Raw genomic sequence first — 21583 nt, 5'->3', positions numbered from 1 at the left:
TCACTTTGTGGTGCGATTGGGAGGGAACGGAATCAATATCCGGTAACATTAAAAGTGTCACACCTTTATAGGTATATATCCCCCAAAGCTGGTGCCATTTACATTATTGTTATTAAAAAGACAAAAATAAAAGTGATAAGTCGTCTTCACGACAATTGTGCAAAATTCTGAAGTAACCACTCACAATGCTTTTAGAAGAGAATATAAATATTCTAGTCTACATTATTTTATTGATTTTTTCGAAAAATAATTTTAAACCGGCTTGACGAATTTCTTATAATAATACAGAACTTTCGTGTCTCTGTGTGTGACCTTTGCAAAGTAGATTATATTCTTAAAAGTTTTCTTTGATAAAGTCTCTAAAATATCACCTATAAATTTGTTCTTTAATTTACCAAACTTTAATCTCTATAGTAATACGCCAGTGCCGTGTGTATGTCTGTCACTTTTGCAAAGTGGATTATATTCTGCATTAGATGCATTAGATATATAAAATTCTGAAAGAAATTTTTTGTGTGTTTTTTCGGGTCTTTCCTGACGTCAGCAAACATTTTACGCACGTTTATTTCATTAACCTTTCATTAAAAGCCCATGATCATATACATTTTCTTGATCAGCGCTTTAAGCTCTACACAATAGAGGCAACGTGTAAAAACAAGGTCTCCTTAGGCGTTCGTCGAAAACATATGTTTCTATACATTATTTTAATCGGCGTTTTAACCTCTACACATTACTGGCAACGAATAAATCAAATTTCGCCAAATGTTTTTTGTATCTGTACTGCTGACGTCAGCAGTACAGATACGTGTGTGTCTGTCTGTCCGTAACATATGTGTTCATTTTCCTTTGATGTTGCCGAAAATCTTATGTCTAATATGTTAATTTTTCTGACGTTACGGCGCGACGTCAATATTACTACTTTAACGTCAATATCCTATATAGAATTTTTGAAGCCTTTACAGTGCACCTAAAACTTTGAGGCCAAATAATTTGGAAACGAGATGGTGAGGTCAATGATTGTTTACCGCGTGGGTAACTAGGGACCACCTGGAACTAATTTGGGTAATTTTCCCAAACCTGGCTTCCTAAATCCGTTTCGGGGTTATGACGTCATCAAAAAACCTTCAAGAGATAGAGAAATGTTCCTTCTGGCACAGTCGCGTGCGCGTACAACAGTGACGTCACAGCAAGTCACAGCACAGACCCTATTAATCCGGCACCATCCGATACCATTTCATATTAATCTACATAGGGCCAAGTATTCACTGCAGATGACGTCTTCAATGTAGAATAAGGGGTCCAATATATTCTAAGACAATTTACCATAATATTCTACGCTCATACAAGGAAATTCCCTTACTCATTTTTGTATGGTAGTCAAATTCCACAAGGGAAACAACTGTGTTAGTTTTGAGCAGAATGAAATCCTCCGACAATGCAAAAATTCTATATAATAAAGAGAATGAATTCATACACTTTCAAACAATTACGTAATATTGCAAAAGGTCGTGGATTAACAGGGCATTATAAGCTACGTAAAGCTGAATTAGTTGCCTTATGAGATGATGTGCCACAGAGGCCACCCAGAGGGGTTGGACAACGAAAGCCCATAAGGCCTGTAACCATACTACCAACGCCGGAGGCCATGGATGTCTTCGAGAAACAGGAAATGTCAAAAAATCGATTGATCGTGAAATCCAAGATGCAGGAATGGTACAACTGGATAGTTGATGCCGTACCAAATCCTATAAAAGAAGGGGTCAAGAGTACTTATACAGCATTCAAACGCAGGGTGATGGAGCTCTATAGCACGGTAGCAAACACAAGACCTACGCTCCATGATAAAGTCGAACAGGAGACTAACGAGGGCTATCTACATGAACGGCCGGGGAAAGATTTTACACCACAGGAGCATAAGCATGCTTTTCACAGGACTTTTAGGAGTTTCCGAATTCCTGGTATAGGAAATGCCGATGTTGATGGGTATATCGGGATAGTGCAGCCAAACGTGAAAACCTAAGTTGAGGGACAGGTAGAAAATATGGGATCAGCGAAGGTACAGCTGTTGCTATGGATAATGTGGAAAAAACCAACAAATATGGAGGGGGCTAATGGTGAGGAGTACATCGATGTGAAAAATGTCTTCCAAAGCAATATGGCCTCAGTATCTTAAATCCTATACCTCGACGTAGACTTCCACAAGCTACGCCTGACAAGGCGCTCATCATATATCGAACTACCCAAATAGGTAGGAAGCAATGCAAGAAGGCTGTCATTAATCTAATGAATAAGGATAAGGAGTGTTTCAAATGGGCCATTATAGCATCACTCCATCATTAGGAGATAGGGAAGAACCCAAATGGAGTTTCTCAGATGAAACCGTACGTAGGCCTTTATAATTGGGATGGTATAGAGTACACAACGAATATCAAAAGCATCTACAAATTTGAGGCTAATAATCCCAACATTGCGGTGAACGTCATGTATATAACGGGAAAGAGGATCAACATCCTACATCGATCGGGGATAGTCCGGAGAAAGGAACTACTTGTTAAAAGGTACCGTAGCGCATTGCAGTGCCTTCAAGGTAAATTTATATACACCCACCACCCCTCGAATACAAGGCTCAAGGGTCTAAGCTCTGCCCTGCCTGTCGGGGGTCTTTGGTGAATAACAATGGAGGCTTATTGATTTTCTCTACATGTTCCGGGGTATATTTGAAGGTACATAACCGGAAGTGGAGCAACTATTAGTAAATGGATGTTGTAAGAGTCCTGCATACGGCCATCTTTACAGGTTCAACGTCTTGCGGAAAAACACAACGAGTCCTGGATCTGCTTGAAGTCGAAAACAGGGGACACTTTCATAACATAGTCATTTTGTGTCCAACTATACGATGGAATGCCACCTATTTGGAAAGGGCATCACTTTGGAGTTCCTGATATACCCCAAGGACCAACTTTTCGAATGGATATCAAAACTATCCTCGTTGCTGGCGGGGGAGGAGAGTGTTTTTGTGGTTGATGACATGATATCTGACGAGAGCCTCGATAAAAAGGCAGCCCTTGCTTGAACTTGCTATTTCGGGAAGGCATCGTAGGCATAGTTTGTGGCTCTTAACCCAATCGTATACTGCCTTGCCCAAGAATCTGAGAAGGCAAAAAAAATCCCTGTCTTTGTGGTATCGACATGAGAGGAGTGATATGAGGTTAATTGACGAAGTGACAAACTTGATCCTGGACTGGTCGGTTATAAAGGCTGAATTGAAGAGGTCCAAACATGCTTGCTTTTACGTTAGATTGGAACATCCTAGGAGTTGAAAAATTTTGGATTGAGCAAGATAAAATCCTCTGGCTTACGTTGATATATTAGAAAGATGTCGTCGCAAATTTCGCCCACAGGAGCCATGGAGACTGTGTTTGATGAACAAAATCGACCTTTTTTAGGCGCGCTGATCTTGGTAGGTTTTTAGGGGTTGCCGATATAATACGCAATTTTCAATATTTAGCCGAAGAAATCACAACAAGGCAAGAAATTGTAGGACAGAAGAGTGGGGGTGGCACCCCCATACATTTTAGACGGTCAAATCAGCATGACGTCTTCGTTACGTTAAATGGGGCCATCAAAATCGTTGTAAAGTCAAAAAAGCCTAGGGTCGTAACATTGACAAAATGGTTTGCCGGGAAGGGTGTGGAGAGATTACGGGAAGAGCTTGCTGCGGCAATTGAAGAAAGGGATATTTCCATCGCTTTGCTCGAGGACGATCTTGATGACCTTAAGCAAGACAACTCGGACCTACGGCAGAGACATGTACCATGTCGTCATCAATGTGATATAGTGCTATGTGCAGTTAATAAAAACAATCCACACGAGCATGGAAAAAGGGCATACAAGAGCATTATATGATACGATGCCAACGCAGGCAGCTCAGCACAAGAATAAATATATTAAAAACAATGTATCCCGACATGACGGTGACGAAACAGGAATGTAACGACCCGAATTCCTTACATGCTTGGTGTCGATTCAGGCACGATTGTCTTGGCACAGATAATTGTTACCTCAACCATTTCACGTTGCCCGATGATGATACGCGCGAGCTATTCGAAGGTATGTTTGACATCGATATGTCATAAGCAGGCGCTTTTTCACTACTTTTGCGGGTAGTGAAAATTGTAATCAAAAGTGGGGAATCTCCCATGGCCCCCCTCGATAAGTCGAAAATATCCTCATTTAGTGGTGGTTTCCCAACCCCAACCCCATTGACCGGTTTGGCTTCGAGATAAAAAATACTGAAATATCAAAAAGATGGAAGCCTATGTACAAAAAAAGCAAGTAAGGGGTTATGATATTCGGGTACCTGTGCTGCATTGCTGTATAAAGGCAGGATCAGTAACTAGTTATTGCCCTACCTGCCTAGAAAATTTTAGGTATCGAGACGGAGCATACTATGAAGGTTTTGAATACCCCACGGATGATGATCTTTTACACAGGATAGCATCAGGCGAAAAAGCATGGGCAACATTTGCAAGAAGCGAGATCGATGATGATCTCGAGAATGATATTGAACGCCTAGGGCTCCATATCGTCTCAGTTAAGGAGAATAAGTATCGGGCACTCTGTTACGAGGTTATCAAAGATAAGGCGTTGAAGTTGTCGGATTTGGCTGATATCACAGTAATAGTTCCTTTATTTACTCAATATTCAACACGGTCCAGCCTGCCATCCAGGATGTAACAGGTACACGTAGCATTTAAAATCACCGGTTCCATCGGCTTCTTTGGTGATATGTAGAGTGATGCCATCACTTACTCGCTCTAGTGGTCTACCACTACCTTGTAGCACGTCATCAGGTGAGCTACAGAAATCCACAAACAGGGCATACCGTTCATTAAAAAAATGCTCGATGGTTACATTGGAGTTCCAGCGTCTGCCAAAGATATTGACGATTTGCTCGAGATGGTTTTTTGGGAGCATGGCATGGCTATACAATTCGTTTGGCTCCCCCTCGACAGTGATGCTAATCTTCTCGAGTTTTGGGTTATAAAACGTTTCGTTAACACCAGCATAGGCCTATACAATGCCAGGATATTGTAATCCGATATATTTTGAACCTCTTTGTTATTTAGGGTAATAAGTAGATTTTTCACCAGATTTTCCCTATATTCGATACGATCGTACGTGTCATGTTGGTTCCGGTCAGCGTCAGATCAAATAGAAGCTTCAAGCTACCCGGGATAATGACATCATTTTGTGTTTCTGGTCAATGGTTGATGGGGTATGGGAAATCTGGACTCTTTACAGGCGTCCTTTCATACCAAGAAGCTGCTTGCTTTCTGCGTAAGGGTCCATCAGAATACCGCATGCGTTCATACTTATTTATTATATGGTAAATAAATGGATAATCCAGTATTTACACCCGAGGAGGATATAGGCAGAGATGAAAAGGGCGACAAAGAGGATACCGAACAATCAACGCAACCCTCCGGAACATCAGGGACTTTAACGCCGGGTCAGCAGCAGGGTATGTGCGCGTAGGCGATTGGGGTTGGGCATGGAGTCGAACGAGACTGTAATATTTAAATCGAAGGTTGATAGCCTATACACCAATCTTAGGGATGGGCTGAGTATGACGCCGAATGCGATACATTACGATAAGTTTATAATGAGGGAAGATGGTCAGCTTGGAATAAAGAAGGTTGTGACAGGGAAGAAATTACTACCGGAAGTAGTACTGACGTTGCAAGATGGTAATTTCCAACTATAAAACAGCTCCAGAGTAGGATAGGTACTACACGCATGAAAGCGATAGGCTTTGATGGGTATCAAACTTCCAACAAAGGTAGTAGGACAGAGGCCCACAATCTCATCCAGGATGTTAATGTCCTTGTGAATAGGGATAAGGATGATGAGAGGACCACTTTGATAAGGCCTGATGTGATTGAGATGGAGACGATTGATAGTATTCAGAATTTTGCCCAAGACGTTGAAGGCTATATGGATACCTCATTTGCAGGCATTGACAATGATCCCCCCCGCAGTTGATATGAGATCATTAAAAATCAAAATTGAGACCCCTCAGAAGAATATCAAGGAGGTGACGGGTGAAATTATAAAATATGAAAGCGACATCAAGACGAAGAAGGGTAAATTGAAAAAAGAGTTCAAGAAGCAGAAGGCCGGGATGAAAAGACCTCAGGAGATTGGCAGGCTGGAGGAAGATATTGATCAATTGAAGAAGGATGAAAATGTTGTACTAGGTAGGCATGGTCTAATTTCCTCCGAGGTTTTTAAGCATCTACGGAATATTAAGTCCGAGTTGATGAAAATCGTCGGGGATGACATGCCTTTACTTGAAAAGCTGTAGGTCTACTAATTTCCACCATTGTCTTTGCCGTTACAGAAGGAGGGCTGGCGGCAGCAGGTGCTGCAGGGGGAACCGCAGAGGGTGGTGAAAAAGGGTTCATGCAGAAGCAACTTGAAAGATTGGGAACTTTCTGAAATATCTAGCAGGTAAAGCAGGTGTTGCAGTGCCGGGTATTATAGGTACAGTGGTCTCCTTCCTTCTGAGGGTAGCGTCAACCATCGTTACATATGCAGTTAAACATTAAACATCTATATACGGTTTTGTAGTACTATATGTAAAATAAGTCCCTATTTTTTCAACCAAATATAGGCCAAAATGAGACCTACCCCTGCCATAATTATGGTGGTCTTGGTATCCTCGTGTTGGTTTGGGTGGATTTGTTCGGGTATGGGAGACGATGTTGTGGGGCCGGAAGGTATAGATGGTATGGCCTGTATGGTATGATCGGGGGCATAGTATGATTGGGAGAATGTACAGGAGGTATAGGGGCCCGGCATGGCTTGGGTATGTATGGATGTTTTGATAGTATGCTCGAGGGGTGTGGCAGACGCATGCCGCACAATAGGCTTGTTATTCAGGTCAAGCCTGATGCCAATAATGGCGCTGGCCGGTGTTATGAGGATGTTGTTGTTATATCCCACAATCCTCGCCATACGTAGATTCATGTCACTGGGCAGCATGTACACGTGGTGCATTACAGCAGAGTTCACCGGGGTCCTGGCATACTGGAGTACCTTCTGAAATTCGGTGATGTCATGGCTTACATTTTCTTGCCTTTGGATCATAGCCTCGAATTTTTGTACTAGAATTTGTCTTGCTGTATAATTTTCTGAATTGGAGCCAATCAGGGATGCTTTGGCACCGGCCTGAGACCCCAGCAATAAGACCACGCAGGCGCGAATACTCTCACTCAGCTTGGTCAGCCCTTCAGATGTTAAGCCCTGACTTGTTGGCATGATCCATTTTGCTCAATCCCCATCAACCTGCGGCCACCATCTACCATTTGTCAACGACGACATGACGGCCTTAAACTTGTACAGACTATTGGGATCTGCGGTGTATTCGCGGCATACCTGTGCGTATCCAGATGTAGAGTATGGGTTTTTGTACTTTGAGAACCCATCGTCAAATGGCATGGAGACCTTCATCCATGCCAGAATACGACGCATATGATAGTACGTGTGAAACTTGAAAATACTGTTGATGAGGGGTACCGAGACCGTCATGTGTTTGCTACAGATGCCCAAGGCCGTCGTTGCACAGTGTGTGGCAAAGTTCACTTGAATATTCCAGTAGTCCAACGCTTGCCCTTTCCAATTCACATTAACAGGGTCATCAAGGTAGGTTTTTGGGACCTTTATGGCGTACTTGGTGAATTCTGAGAATACCACAGAAATATGGGGCTCTGTACTCACGTACAGATCCTGATGCTCCAAATTGCTTACACCAAGTGACCATCCCCCCTGTTACTTTTGTACTTTGCAGAGTGGTTGTATCATGCTAACGGACATCTATCATCATGAGAAAAACGTCACGTTTTTGACATCACAATGCATTTGCTGATAGAATAAATAAGTGATATAAGTAAGTTATATCCGAGTTTGCCGAGTGCACCCGCGCAAGACTGTGATCAGGATGAGGGACAAGTTTTTAGGCTGAATAAAATTGAGGAGATTGAACAATATCTCAGGTATGAAATTGGCGATTGACGAAAAAATTTAAAATACACAATATGGGGGTACACTTCTGCGACCATGGATTGCTTGGCGTAAGTGTGATTACGTTGTGGCTTGGTATTGGAGCTATGGCCTCGGGTTTGGAGGTTCCCCTGGCCTTTGCCATGGGGGGACTCGCGTTTGCCACCGGAATAGGGCAGGCCGGTCTCCGAAAAGCTTCAAAACGTCTACGTGTTAAATCCAAAAAACATGAGGGCATAAGGCTGCTTGCGGAGGCGAAATTAAACTCCATCGTTGATCTGATCAGCAAGGCAATGGGAAATGGTATTATCAGTGACCATGAGTATAGCCTAATTAGCCGTGAAAAGGAGAGGTATATGTTGCTCAAGGAACAAATGAGGTTTAATAGGATCGTGAATGCTATCAACGAACAGGGACGTGTCCAGTTGGTTGCCAAGGGTAGGAAGGAGGGGAAAGACTAAATTTTAAAAAAGCTTCAATCTGTGCAATATGCAAGCACTATGTAGAGTCCCCACCCGAATGTAGGCCTTAATTTTGTATATATTTTATAGGTCATACGAAGCCTATAAAATATATGGTTTTTCTAGACCTCGCTTAGTAACCACATTCTATGATGTGTGTCTGGGGGTAGTGATTTTAACCTTATGCGTATACAGAAGAAAAGACTAGAATAATGCTGGCTTGGCAGGGTTCATCATAGGGTACCGGCATACTATAGAACTTGGTGGTAGTACCAACTCTTCGACTTTTGACCATACTTGACGATATTTCGTGATCCAGTCTGGATACTCCTGGAAATCGAGGCTCATTGCCGCTGATGCATTGTGTTATATTTAGTTACCCCATTCGGGGACCAGATTTTAGGCGTCTTTACCCTCAAGGCCACCACAAGGTCCTGTGTATGGTACCCTACCACATATCGTTTGTCCTTACCTCCATTGGCAGGCATGGGATCCGATACCGTAAGGTATTCTATATTAATATCCTCGATGTTTGTAAAGGTAGCAGCAAAATTATAGAATATATTAGATTTTACAAATTCGTTCTCAAATTTCAGCATCTTGTTTATTATATAATTCGAACGACTTCAGAGAATTACATGTCATGGTGCATGCACAGCCGCCCCCGTTATATGTGATATATTCGTGATAGTAGTACCAGCATAGCATTTTACCACCTACCACAAACTTACGTCCGCAGGTACATTTGTCATATGCATCGAGTACCCTTTCACAGTCATTGCATTCTTCATTCGTTTATTAGCAAGTCCAGACGAGCCTCCAAATCTTTAATTCTCCGTTCATTAGACTCCTCCTTCTCCTCTTGCACACATGCTAGGGATACAAGTGGTAGGGATAGACCGATAGCGGTAAAGAAGGTCATAAAAATCATACTTTTCAAGCTATATTGACATTTGATCCACATTTTATTATGTTACACATATTCGAGTACCTCGGGATCCTTTTTAACAGCCTTATTGCACATGTCCTGTGTCTTGATCCTATCTGATATATATTTGAGCATGCGTGGATTTTTTTCAACGGCCCCATTACACATTTCCTGCGTTTTGAACCTATCCTGTACAAGCATTAGCAGCCAGTGATCTTTTTCAACAACTTTATTACACATGTCCCGCGTCTTGAGTCGGTCCGGTACATACTCCAGCAGCCATGGCTCCTTTTCAACAGCCTTATTGCACATGTCTTGTGTCCTGAAACTCATCTTTATTAGTAGTATTAGTAGTAGTATATATTAGTAGTAACCGCCTAAGCCAATCCCGACAACCTTTAAAGATCTTCCTTTTCATCCTCTGAAAAGTACCAATGTTATTGGAGCCAACTCCCCCTTAATTCTAGCCTTTTCGGCTTTCCTTTGCTGGTAGGCGGAGAGTAATTCAGGCTCATTTTCGGAAACTCTGGGGCACATGTCCCGGGTGACAAACCAGTCCGGTATATATCGGAATAGCCAGTTAAACCTTTTAACGACCCTGTCACTTATGTCTTGCGTTTTCAACTGATCCGGGACATGCTCTAGCGCGTAGGGATACTTTTCGACAGCCCTGCTGCACATATCCCGCGTCTTCAGCCGTTCCGGCACATACATTAGCATGTCGGGCTCCTCCCCAACAACTTTGTTACACATGTCCTGCGTCTTGAATTCATCCGTCACATCCTCGAGTGCAAGGGGATACTTTTCAACAGTCTCGTTACACATGCACTGCGTCTTGAACCTATCCGGCACATTTTTGAGGATCCCGGGATTCTTTTAAATAGCCTGCATATATCCTGGGTCTTGAATTGATCTGGTACATAATCAAACATGTCGGGTTCCCTTTTAACAGCCTTATTGCACATTTCCTGCGTCTTGGGCCGATCTGGCACATATTCGAGCATCCAGAGGTCCTCCCAAACTGCCTTATTGCACATGCCCTGCGTCTTGAACCTGTTGAGGATATACCTGAGTGCCCAGTGATCTTTTTCAACAGCCTCAATCCAATTTTCATTTCGTTGGCCAACCCTTCTGGCCTTTAAACTTATCTTTCATTAACCATTCATCAAAATCACGTGATTATATACATTTTCTTGATCAGGAATAATTCTTCTCAACTTGCATGGCCACGTTTTTTACGTATTTGTGATTTCTGAAGTAGCAAGAACAAGAAGGAATAAAACGATTTGCTTAGTGGTGTAAACTTGCTGGCTTGGTGATTTGCTTATTTAGGATAGGCCTAAAAACTAATGCTATCGTCGTAGGATAAATAGATAAAAGAAATTTATTGTGGATTTAATACCCCACCTTTTCCTTTCCACACTAATTTTTTCGCAAGAGTTTCCGATAACATAGCATACGTAAATCCGTTTATTTTTAAATATATCGAAGGCGTTTAATTTTAATAGAGATCTCTGTACTATATGCTTTGTCTAAGGACAACTCGATAAAACTCAATTTAAATCCGCGTTTAATTTTTTTAGTTTATTTTTTTTTTGTAATAAAGCCGTGTTAAACATTTTTTCAATATTGGAAACAAAGAAATGATTGGTCCCCTGCCTGTGTTTTTTTCACCTGTTTTTGAGTGTAACATGTAAAGTATTTTACCGTTCATACCTGAACGCAGTTGACCCGGTAAAATGGTAACGTGAAACCTGAATTGAAAAGAAGAGAGAAAAATTACACATTTACTAAACACCTTACTGTGGAGAAAGTCTTTCCAGAAATGCGTTATCTCCATTATAATAAGTTACCCTTTACGATTCAGTAAAAGTTATTTTATACGAGACACTGCAAATTACTGCTTTTATTATTTTAAATATTTTATGTTTCAATGTATTTGCTCTTGAACAAAAGCATTAAAAATATTGGATAGCATATGCATATAGATGGAAAAAAGTTAGGAGGTTGGAGTTTCAACCCTATTCGGTACGGAGCAGGGGAAGGGGGGGGTGCGATGACGGTTTTTTAATAACGTTTTTATGTTATGTTGAATGGCTATGATACTTACTGAGTTTCAATATCCATTAGACATCTACGTGCCAAATCTTTAGACCCCATACCTCTCAGAGGCTTTGAGATTGGCTATTACTTGAAACTACCCCCTAAAAATCTCTATGAAATCGTTATAATTGGAAACATGTGATAACTATTCTTAGGATATATTGCTGCCGTTTTGTTCCTTTTGTGTGTACTATAAGTGTGCCAAGTTTCATTCAATTTGAACAAGCCTATGAAAAGTTACTAAGGGAGTTAGTATCATGCCCATTCAGGACAGCGCTAAGGAGTTATTTAAAAAAACGTCAGGGTGGGAAAGGGGGGGAGGGGCGGAATCCGGTTAAGTAGTCACATCAGTTAGTTGTTTATAATAATTGGAAGAGCACTTCTTTTTTTAAGTAGAAAAATAAATAAAAAATTAAAAAAAAAAATTTTGTAATGGCTTACTATGCCTGCAATGTACATGTTAGCAAGATTTGCTGGCTAGCTACACATGCATTTTCTCATCCGGTAAATTTATGTTTTTTACTAAGCTTTAGAAGAATCTCATTTTCATTCAAAATGTCAACAATAGAAATCTGCCAAAACAATATCTAAAAATATTTATTTTTTACCTCACCTTTTTTAGTCAATCTCTTTGAACATTTTTCCATTTCTCATAATATTTCAATGTTTTGTGTAACAAAATCCGCCATCTTTATAGTAAATTTGGCATACATTATGACGCGCGTATAAATAATCCATGTCGGATGTAAGCCAATTGTATTACAGAACTCACCAGCCAGGGGTAATTTCGCCGTCCGTCTCGATGCCAAAAAGGCAAAAAAACTCTGGGGACGAGGTTGAGATTTTGTTAGTGCGACATTTTTACAACGCCTGTCAAAACAATATATGATTTCAACGTAGGGCTGCACTTTTATTACAGAATCTAACACATTTTGAATTCGTTACTTATTTGGGGAGGGATGACAGTTCTTTCCAACCGTTGTAATGTTAGTGAGACAAATATCTTATAGGAGCAACAACATAATTCTCTTAATCTTAGATCTTATTACATATAACTTGTGGAATCGTTGTTTCGTGCTTCTTTAGCATCAGCGATTTTTAACATCCATCCTTTCGCAAACGTAATGCCTATTTTGTGCAAAAGGCAAGTTTTTCGTGTAATCGGATAATCTGTTGAACTATGGGTTTGTATAATTGAAATAAAGTCGCTACTGTTTTGAAAATAAAAACAATTTTTTAAAAAATATATCTATTTTTAGAGTTTTCCTTTGTATAATGTTCAAATCACAGGGAGACGAAGTAGGATTATAATTTGTGTAAATCATTGAACCGTGTAAAAGCAGCGCAAAATAAATGTTTTTTTAGTTTACTTTTACACTGAAAAGTAAATATATTTGTCAAAGCATTCAACCCTAACAGAGATACAAAAATGCTTTCAGTAAGAGAAATGGTAAGATGGAAAAAAAAACGCGCGGCAACATATGTGGTTTTTTTGTGTCTATACTTTCTCATTGGTTTGGAACTTGGCTGTATTAACGCAACATTGTGGATATATGTATCAACTGTTCTTAAACCGAAAAATGTGAAGATGTGGTATGGTTTAATAAATGCTGCTTTCTACGTTCCATCCTTATTTGTCCCACCTATTGTGTCAAGATTCGTAGACAAAACAAGACGGGTGAAAGTATGTTTGGTATCTATCATGTTTTTATGTATAGCTGGAAGCTGCTTGTATCCGATTCATATATCCCATCTTTTTCCGTTGTTAGGACGATTTTTAAGTGGCTTCAGCATAGCCTTGACTCCTGTTATTGTATCCGAAGTCGCAAGATCATACACGAAGAGCGAAGTAAAACAGCGCCTTCCCTTGCTTTATGGAAGCCGTATGGTTGGCTATGGAGTTGGTCCATGCATTTCAGCATTTTTGATAAAAGTTGATTTTTGGATTGGATTAATTCATATTACATATGCAAACGTAATTGGGCCAATCCTTTGTGGAATTTGTGTTACCATCACTTTAACCATTATATTTTTTTGTCATGATTTGTCACGCGAGTACGACATGAAGGCAGCCATCATGAGCAAAGAGGAACAGCGAGGACATGAACTATCAAGTAGTGAATCGGCTTTAGGAGCATTTAAAAAAATACTGAAAACTACGGATACTTTACTGGTTGTAGTGTTGTCAGTGTTCTTTGGTATTCTCGAACAAATGATATTTCGAGTATTGCCAATTCTTATCATTGAAAACCTACATTTTGGATATGGTTTTTTAAACGGTTCGTTGGTTGGTTTTGCTGTACTCAATACAGCTGTAATTGTATTTCTCGTTTACTGGAAATTGTCCGATAAGCAGGTATATTACACTGGTATTGCAAGTTTATTATCAATAATAGTAATAACGTCGTTCTTGTTTCTGCTTTATCATAAGCTGGGAAATGTTATTACCTGGTATGTGTTGATCATAGCTTCGTTAATTTCTTCAATCCTGTTTTTACTGTCTGACCAAACATTCGCTGTCGTAGTATGTGCTAAACTGGCTTTCTCGTGTAATCAGGCATTCATGGAAGCTGTTCGCATTATTTCTACCCAATCTGGTCGGGTAATTGGAGGTGCTTTTATAGGCATTTATTACGACTACATGAATGTATTTTATCCAGTCATAAATATGATATCCATTTTATTCCTTTTTGCTCTGATATCGAGGAAGAAGACATTATCACAGCCAGTGCCAGTTATCTAGTATCGCTACATAATGTTTTTTACATTTTTTTATATTTTTTTAATATTTACCAAGCAATAGTGTTTACTCAATGTCAAATTGCCATAAAATGGCTTTTGAATTTGCTGTACTCATCAAGCAATTGTGTTTGCACTGTGTCTATTTACTTACTCGCCGAACACTCAAAAATAAAGGATGGGTTTTGTAATTTCTTATAACTTTAATGGCTTATTGGCTTTTAAGGGGTGAACGATGTTTACTTCCCCGATTAATTTTCTAGCTGGTATATTTATTTAGCTACTTTTATAATACCTCTTTTAAGTGACAATATATTCCTGACATGCTGTTGTACACACCTCTTTAAACTTAAACGACAAAAATAAATAATTATTTCTGTGGGCTACCGAATACTGACCATCTTGACACGTTGCGGATAGATATGACTACGTAGGGAAATCATCTCATAAAATAAAGTGTTTAGGAAAAATAAAGCACCGGCTTAAAAAGTTATTAATCTAATAAGCCAAGTGAAAACTTGTACGTATTTTGTCATTGCATTTGTGTAGCCATCACAAAGATCAACGATATTTTTTTTACAAACAAAACAAGAAAAGATAGAATCACTTAACGGTTTGTCGACCAATAAGATGAATCTGGAAACGTGAGGGAAAACGCTCGACTTTTTTTCAGCCTCTTTACATCAAAGAAATCAAGAATTACATGCTGAATGTAAACATTTTGAGGTGGCATAAGAGTGATTTAAATTGGTTCATATGAAATATGTTACAAATGGGTGTTGCATTTATCATTTTACAAAATTGTTTCTAGAAAATTTGGCCCTGCAACAACAATTGTCCCTGTAACAAATTAGAATGAACCTATTTTACCCCTGTGTTATGACATTTTTTTTGTCGCAAGAGATTCTTTTATTGTTTTGCAATAATGCGTCATGCTAGATTTCATGAGCATAAAAAAATCCATCGTGTCGCTCTGGCTTTAATAACAATGAAGATGGCTCGTAACGTAGAAATTTTTGACGATATAGTACTGCACTACGCAATCTCCGATAGCATTTTAGTTCTTCTTTAACTTTTTTAGACATTATGCAGTTATGAAATTGTGAAGGAGATGTTTTTATTCCTTTAACAGCGTTAGATGCAGCAGAAGATGCTACCTAAGAATCTTTCCAAAAAAGAAGCCCATTGTAGAAAAATATGAATGAACGAAAAACTCCACACACCCTTTTATCATCATTTCTAATTATTTCGAGTGCAGATATACTAAATGTTTCGACGTAAGTCATAACCAGAATATTTTGATGTAAAGTCATTAACTAACCACTCCCTAAAACACGGTCTAGGGTTGTTTTTCTCTAAAACGGAATAACATATACCAAACAAGTTGCAGAGTTCTGCAGAAAAATCCTGCATCATCTACCATCTACAGAAGTTTTCTCTTAACTTTTCAATAAATTTTACATTTCCAATAACATGGAGTTGTTACAACGTATCTGGAGTCCTTCCCCATCACCAAAATTATATCTTTTATTGTTTTTGCATTTTTATTCGTGTATTAGGTTAAGGTTTACCACGTGAATGTATGAAAACAGTAAAATATTGAGTTTTTTTCACATACAAGCTAATTTTTTGGCGAACTTATAGGGGACCATTTGCTCACTTCGCAACCTCAGGGGCTTTTCCCCGAATTTTTAAAGTATGTTTGGCCTTACGTACCATAAGTCTAATGTTACTTTTTTTAATTTTTAATTCCTTTTTAAGTGAAAAACTACCGTACAATTTTTTATTCTTGCTTTCAAAATTGTATTTCAGAAGTTAATAAGTAGATGATGTAAAAACCAAAGTGGAGTTCGATGATACCGACGTGCGTTTTTAATCAATTGTTGATACCAACAGATTAAACGGATTAGTAGTCTTAAAATATTTGATAACGTCAGCCAATGTTGTAAACAGACTTTTTTCGTTAGTTTAATGATACGCCGCTTCTATTGCGTATAGCTTAAAAAGCTGATCAGAATATTGTACCGGATGTGTATTAAAATACCCGCATGCGTCTGTCTGTCACGCAAAATGGTACCGCAAGTAGCGGGACACACGCAATGCGATATAAAAAGGACGGCGAACTCGTGGATTTTTCCACAGGGTCACCGATTAGTATAACACTAGTCAATAAAGCCCGTTGAAAAATCCACTATGGCAGAAGAAAAATGGAAAAATAGGTTGCTTTAGATTTTTTGCTGACGTCAGCAGTGTATATACAAAAAGAAAATTGGTGAAATTTAGTCATTCGTTGTCTGTAAGGTGTAGAGGTTGAAACGTTGATCAAAATAATGTATAGTATCGTATGTTTTTGACAAACGCTTAAGGAGATATAAGGGTTAAAATTTTGCTGACGTCAGCAAAGTCCCTACCAAAAGTTCCAAAAAAAATTCTTCACAAATTCGTGCACCCGTTGCAATTATCGTATAGATCTTGAAATGCTGATCAAGAAAATGTATAGGAACATGAACTTTTGCAGAGATATTGGGGTTTGAAGGTTTTGTGATAACGTCATCAACCCGTCCATTCCGAAACGGATTCGCGGACCCAGGTTTGGGAAACTTACCCAAATTGGTCCCAGGTGGACCCTAGTTACCCACGCGGTGAAAAATCATTGCCACCTCGTTTCCAAGTTATTTGGCCTCAAAGTTTTAAGTGCACTGTAACGGCTTCATTAATTTAATATAGGATATTGACGTTAAAGTAGTGTTATTGACGTCGCGCTGTAACGTCAGAAAATTTAACATATTAGACATCCCTTTTTCGGCTAGATCAAAGGAAAATGAAGACACCCACTTTGCCTGTTACAAGCAGACACAGTCTTTGTATTATTATAAGAGATTGAAATTATTTACCCAGGATAGCCTCTTCAGTTCCTATTGGTCCTGCTATCAACAAGGGTCCTGCGAAGGGGAACTCGTGCATTCAAAGCTCCCATTTGAGCTACGAAAGTCGTGCAAGCACAGCAGTCGCCCAACTAGACAACTGCCTAAGATATTAATCCTATTCTAATGCTGAGCGCTAATCAGAAAGGATAGATTCACACTTTTATAGTCTCCGGCATGACTTGACCCGGTTTGAACTCAAGACGGTCCGCACTGGAAGCGAACGCTCTACCATAAGGCTACCAGTCCGTATATTGGATATGTGTTGGTAATTGTATGTAAAAACGTTTAACAAAAGTTTTTACAAAAATATTCGTAAAGCTGAAATAATAAGCTTTTTGTACAAGCTAAGGTATACTTGATTGATCATATAAAAAAGTACGTACTGATGAAAAGGGGCCATCCAAAGACCAACAAAATGTGTGGAAGATTAATGTTTATTTTAACTGATACAATAAGTTCTGATTCCAGAAATTGTTTTATAACGAGATATAAACTTTCTTTTTTTTGTTTACAAAAGTATATAGCTTGTTTTTAATCAGGTCAGTGAAAACGTACCTGTTTTAAACCGTTTGTTTCGTTTGTGAACTGAGAACAAAAATCCCCTTTTCGCAAGAAACCTAAGAAGTTGGTTGAACCTGTGTTTTTTTAAAAATTTTGATTATTTGAGCTTCACAAATGGTTCTTATTTTTACTAATTTCAGCTTTGTCCAAAGCTGTACATTACACTGAATAGATATCTTTAAAATTTTTTGAAACAGTAGTTTGCAAATCTTTATTTATAATGTTGCGTGCTTGAATATATATACCTGTTTCCTTTACATCAGTTAAAAAGATTAAGTTTGATACAAACAGACGTTTATATCATGCTCATTATATTATGTTTATTCATTTCATAAAAAAGATTACTCCGGTAAAAGAAAGATATTTTCAGTGACACCATGTTCTGCAAAAAAGGTCATGTTCTTTGGTAAGTGCTTCTCCACCTTGGGATGGCAAAAGGGTTTAGTTGAGGGTGAGAAGATGAAGAAAAGAGTGAGAAGATGAGGAAAAGGACTGCTAAATGCTTTATCGTAAATGACAAAGGCGGTGGACGAGAAACAATAATGTAATTTTCCTTAGCTTAACAAAGTCGAATAAGGTATTTAGCACTTTCAAAGTGACCAAAAGTGGTTAAACTGAGAACTGAGAGCAATTATTGTAACCTAAATACAGTAAATAAAGGATGTGACTCATATTTAATCTTTGTCTTTTCAAGAATTACGCAATCAGCATTACTCAGCTCAATTAGTAATTATCGATTAATTAGGCATTTAATGTACGATTAATTAAATGGTATGAATTTCAAATACAAATAGTAGACCTTTCCCGAATTTCCTAATTATGCCAACTCAATTAAAGAGGTCGATACTAAAAATGATTCTTATCCCTAAGTTCTTTAGCAAAAGGTAGAACAAATTACCTAATTTCGTAAATATTTCTGTTCGTTAAATGCCTCAAATCCGATATGTTCCAAGAATAGCCTCGTTTTTAAAATAATTATTTTCTTTAAATCTGAATAAAATCCAACCAGAATATAATATTGCTCTAAAACATTTTTGTCATGATAATTTATCTGAATTTTCTTATTTGAAGAGCATAGAACCATTATGAAATTTTGGATGACGTCATAAATATCAAAATTTATGAAATTCGTTAAAGGTGTATTGTCCAAAAATATATCGCATAGCCACAGAAGTATCATTCTAACACATCAAGGAAACAATTCGGTATAATAACTACATACTGCTTAGCCGAATACAAAAATGTTGATTCTGAATTGTTGTTGGAAGTGGCAACACGAAGACTACGTAATTTTAATACTAATACCTAAAAAAGTTCGCCCGTGTCCCTGTGATACCGAAAACATATAGTATAGGATTGAACAGACGAGAATAGTTCTGTGATCTTCTATAGCATCAACGTTGCTGGTGCCTGTTACATTTTAATCCTCGATATTGTAATGTTTGCAAGGTTTTGTAGATATCTTTCAAGAAATAGATGCCGGAAGAGGTATCACGCAAAAAATAATTTCAAAAAATAAAATCGATATATTTTATTGTTTTTGTTTTTTATATACATAGCATAAATGTTACATATAAACTTCTTCCTGTCTTTATAAATAAAAATACCTTTATATCAACCCATGTGGATTTCGTGATAAATTAGTAATTCGAGATACCAAAAATCGTTTTAATATCCAAGTCATATAGAAAATCAATTTTCAACCAGCTCATTTTCCGTGCTTTTCTGTTTTTGATTTGGTGTGTTTGATGAAGATGTTGGATAGGATGGTATGATATAAATATCTTGTCCCTCATTGGGTTCATAACCCGATAGATTCATATTCGATTTTTCAGTATAAGTCGGTACAATCTCTTCGTTGTTAACATTGCTAACGATATAGATATCTTGTTCCTGACTGTGTTCGTCATCACCTGATAATTTCTTCTTTGATTTTTCATTGGAAGTCAGTACGCTGTCTTTACTGTTAATATTGCTTGCCAAAAGGTTGCCTATAATATTCGTTATCAAATATAAAGTTAGCCATGTAAGATTTAAAACAAAATCAAGCATGAAGTAAAAACTGTCGATGCTGCTCAGAAGGTTTTTTAGTTGACAAACAAAAATAAAAATACGGAGAGAAATTTTTTTGGGGAAACAGGTTCAGATAGTCCATGATTAAAAATGACTCTTTTAAGTTTGAAAATTTTCACCTTATCTAGTAGGCGTTTGCTTGGAATGTTCACGCCATCACGAGGAACTCGTATTGAGTTGAGATCACTCTCCCGGGTAGAAATATTTTGTTTTATCCCTCCTTTGGAAACAATATTTTAAAAAATTCAACTTACTTTTTCGTACACAGGTAAACTCTGAAGGGAAGAAAAACACTATCGCAAACAAACCAAGAAGAACGCTTGCGCCAGGTACTACAGTTTGAACAATTTTGGAGAACACTTCACAGTCTTGGCACATAACCCTAAATTGAAATTTCGATAAATCAACACAAATGCTGTGAATTAAGTAATTAATTATTCTACTGCTTGCTGAACCAACTTACCCAACTCCTGCGCTCGGTTTTAAGCTTTGAATGATGAAGATAACAATTCCTGTTGCTAACTTTTCCGTAAAGCTCATTGCTGAGTAAACAAAGGCACTTGATCTCTAGAAAAAATAATAAAAAATAGAATATCCTATGATTTTTGAAAGTACCACATAAAAAATACTGTCGTTGTGTTATCTTCACAATGTCTAGCCTGCTTACCTTATCTGTCCCGATTAATTCCGCCGTTTTTGCAAGGGCTGTAACTAAAATGATGGAGCTTCCACTACCTGCCAACCAGGCTGCACCATAAACGGCTTCTCTATGTTCTTCGCCAACTGAAAATAACCAAATGCTTGATCCTATGATCATCAAAGCGCCCACTACGTATGTCAGCTAAAATAAAAATTCGATCTACAGTTAAACTCACAATGATCAAGTAACATATAAAGCAAAAAGGGAGCTAATTATTTCTAATGATAAGAAAAGTGTTAATACCTGACTGCCAATTCTTTTGGTAACAAACTTTAAGAAGAAACTTGTAACGGACCCAGCAATCAGTACAATTAATGGAAAGTAAGCAATGGCTTCCTAGAATATAAAAGTGAAACAATGTACTTTATTCCATCTATGATGGTTAGAAAGAAAAACGAATTAATTATGCCGAATATTTTACCTTTTTAAAGTGCAAAGCATCCGTAAGATACAATGCGAAATAAGATTGGAAAACATTAATGGCCAGGCGAGTGGACATATACATCAGGGCGGTCTAAATACAAAGATGTACTAAGTTAAAAAAATGTTATTTAACGCATACAACTAAGCGCTTTTTCTTATCGTTGTTTTTCTAAGTAAATTTTCTTCTTACAAACGTCAGATTTGTTTCTTAACGAGATAAAAAAGTAATAGTATAAAAGGAATATACCTTGTATAACCGACTGTCTTTCAACCAAGCCTTCCAGGTTCTTCCCTTACTCACTTTAGCAACAACAGTTTTGTCAGTATTGCCAGAATTTGCGCTTTCGACTGATTCGTCACTTTTACCATTGGAAGTTATTGATGTAATATTCTCAATTGAAGGGGTGTACTTGTCTATTGGTAAAAGACGAAGGAAATTATTTTGAAGGAGAATATATTAGATTAATCGTTAACCAGTAAAAAAATCCAAGGGGTCGCCCGTCTTTAAATTATACGTTGTTTCATGTGCCCGTTGTACGACACTTTTTGCGGACAGACAGACACAAATTACAGCTATTATTATAGAAACCCGACCTTTACCTGT

At 38.2% G+C, this 21583-nt stretch overlaps 2 protein-coding genes across 2 annotated transcripts; one reads left to right on the top strand and one right to left on the bottom strand.

Annotated features, from left to right (window-relative positions):
- The first annotated feature begins 12985 nt into the window (after window positions 1–12985).
- Window positions 12986–14299, top strand: LOC130621297 (uncharacterized). Its single transcript, XM_057436597.1, has one exon. The coding sequence runs from the start codon at window positions 12986–12988 to the stop codon at window positions 14297–14299; it is 1314 nt and encodes a 437-aa protein (XP_057292580.1).
- A 3649-nt stretch (window positions 14300–17948) lies between these two features.
- On the bottom strand, window positions 17949–21275 carry LOC130622098 (major facilitator superfamily domain-containing protein 12-like). The gene is made up of 6 exons (XM_057437502.1): window positions 20978–21275; window positions 20800–20892; window positions 20524–20697; window positions 20320–20423; window positions 20111–20238; window positions 17949–19774 (listed from the first exon to the last, which is right to left on the bottom strand). The coding sequence occupies exons 1-6, from the start codon at window positions 21059–21061 to the stop codon at window positions 19476–19478; spliced, it is 882 nt and encodes a 293-aa protein (XP_057293485.1). The 5' UTR covers window positions 21062–21275; the 3' UTR covers window positions 17949–19475.
- Window positions 21276–21583: the final 308 nt, after the last annotated feature.

This window comes from Hydractinia symbiolongicarpus, chromosome 12, assembly GCF_029227915.1.
Source record: "Hydractinia symbiolongicarpus strain clone_291-10 chromosome 12, HSymV2.1, whole genome shotgun sequence".
In the NCBI taxonomy this organism is placed as follows: Eukaryota; Metazoa; Cnidaria; class Hydrozoa; order Anthoathecata; family Hydractiniidae; genus Hydractinia; species Hydractinia symbiolongicarpus.
This window is presented reverse-complemented; position numbering and strand designations above follow the sequence as displayed.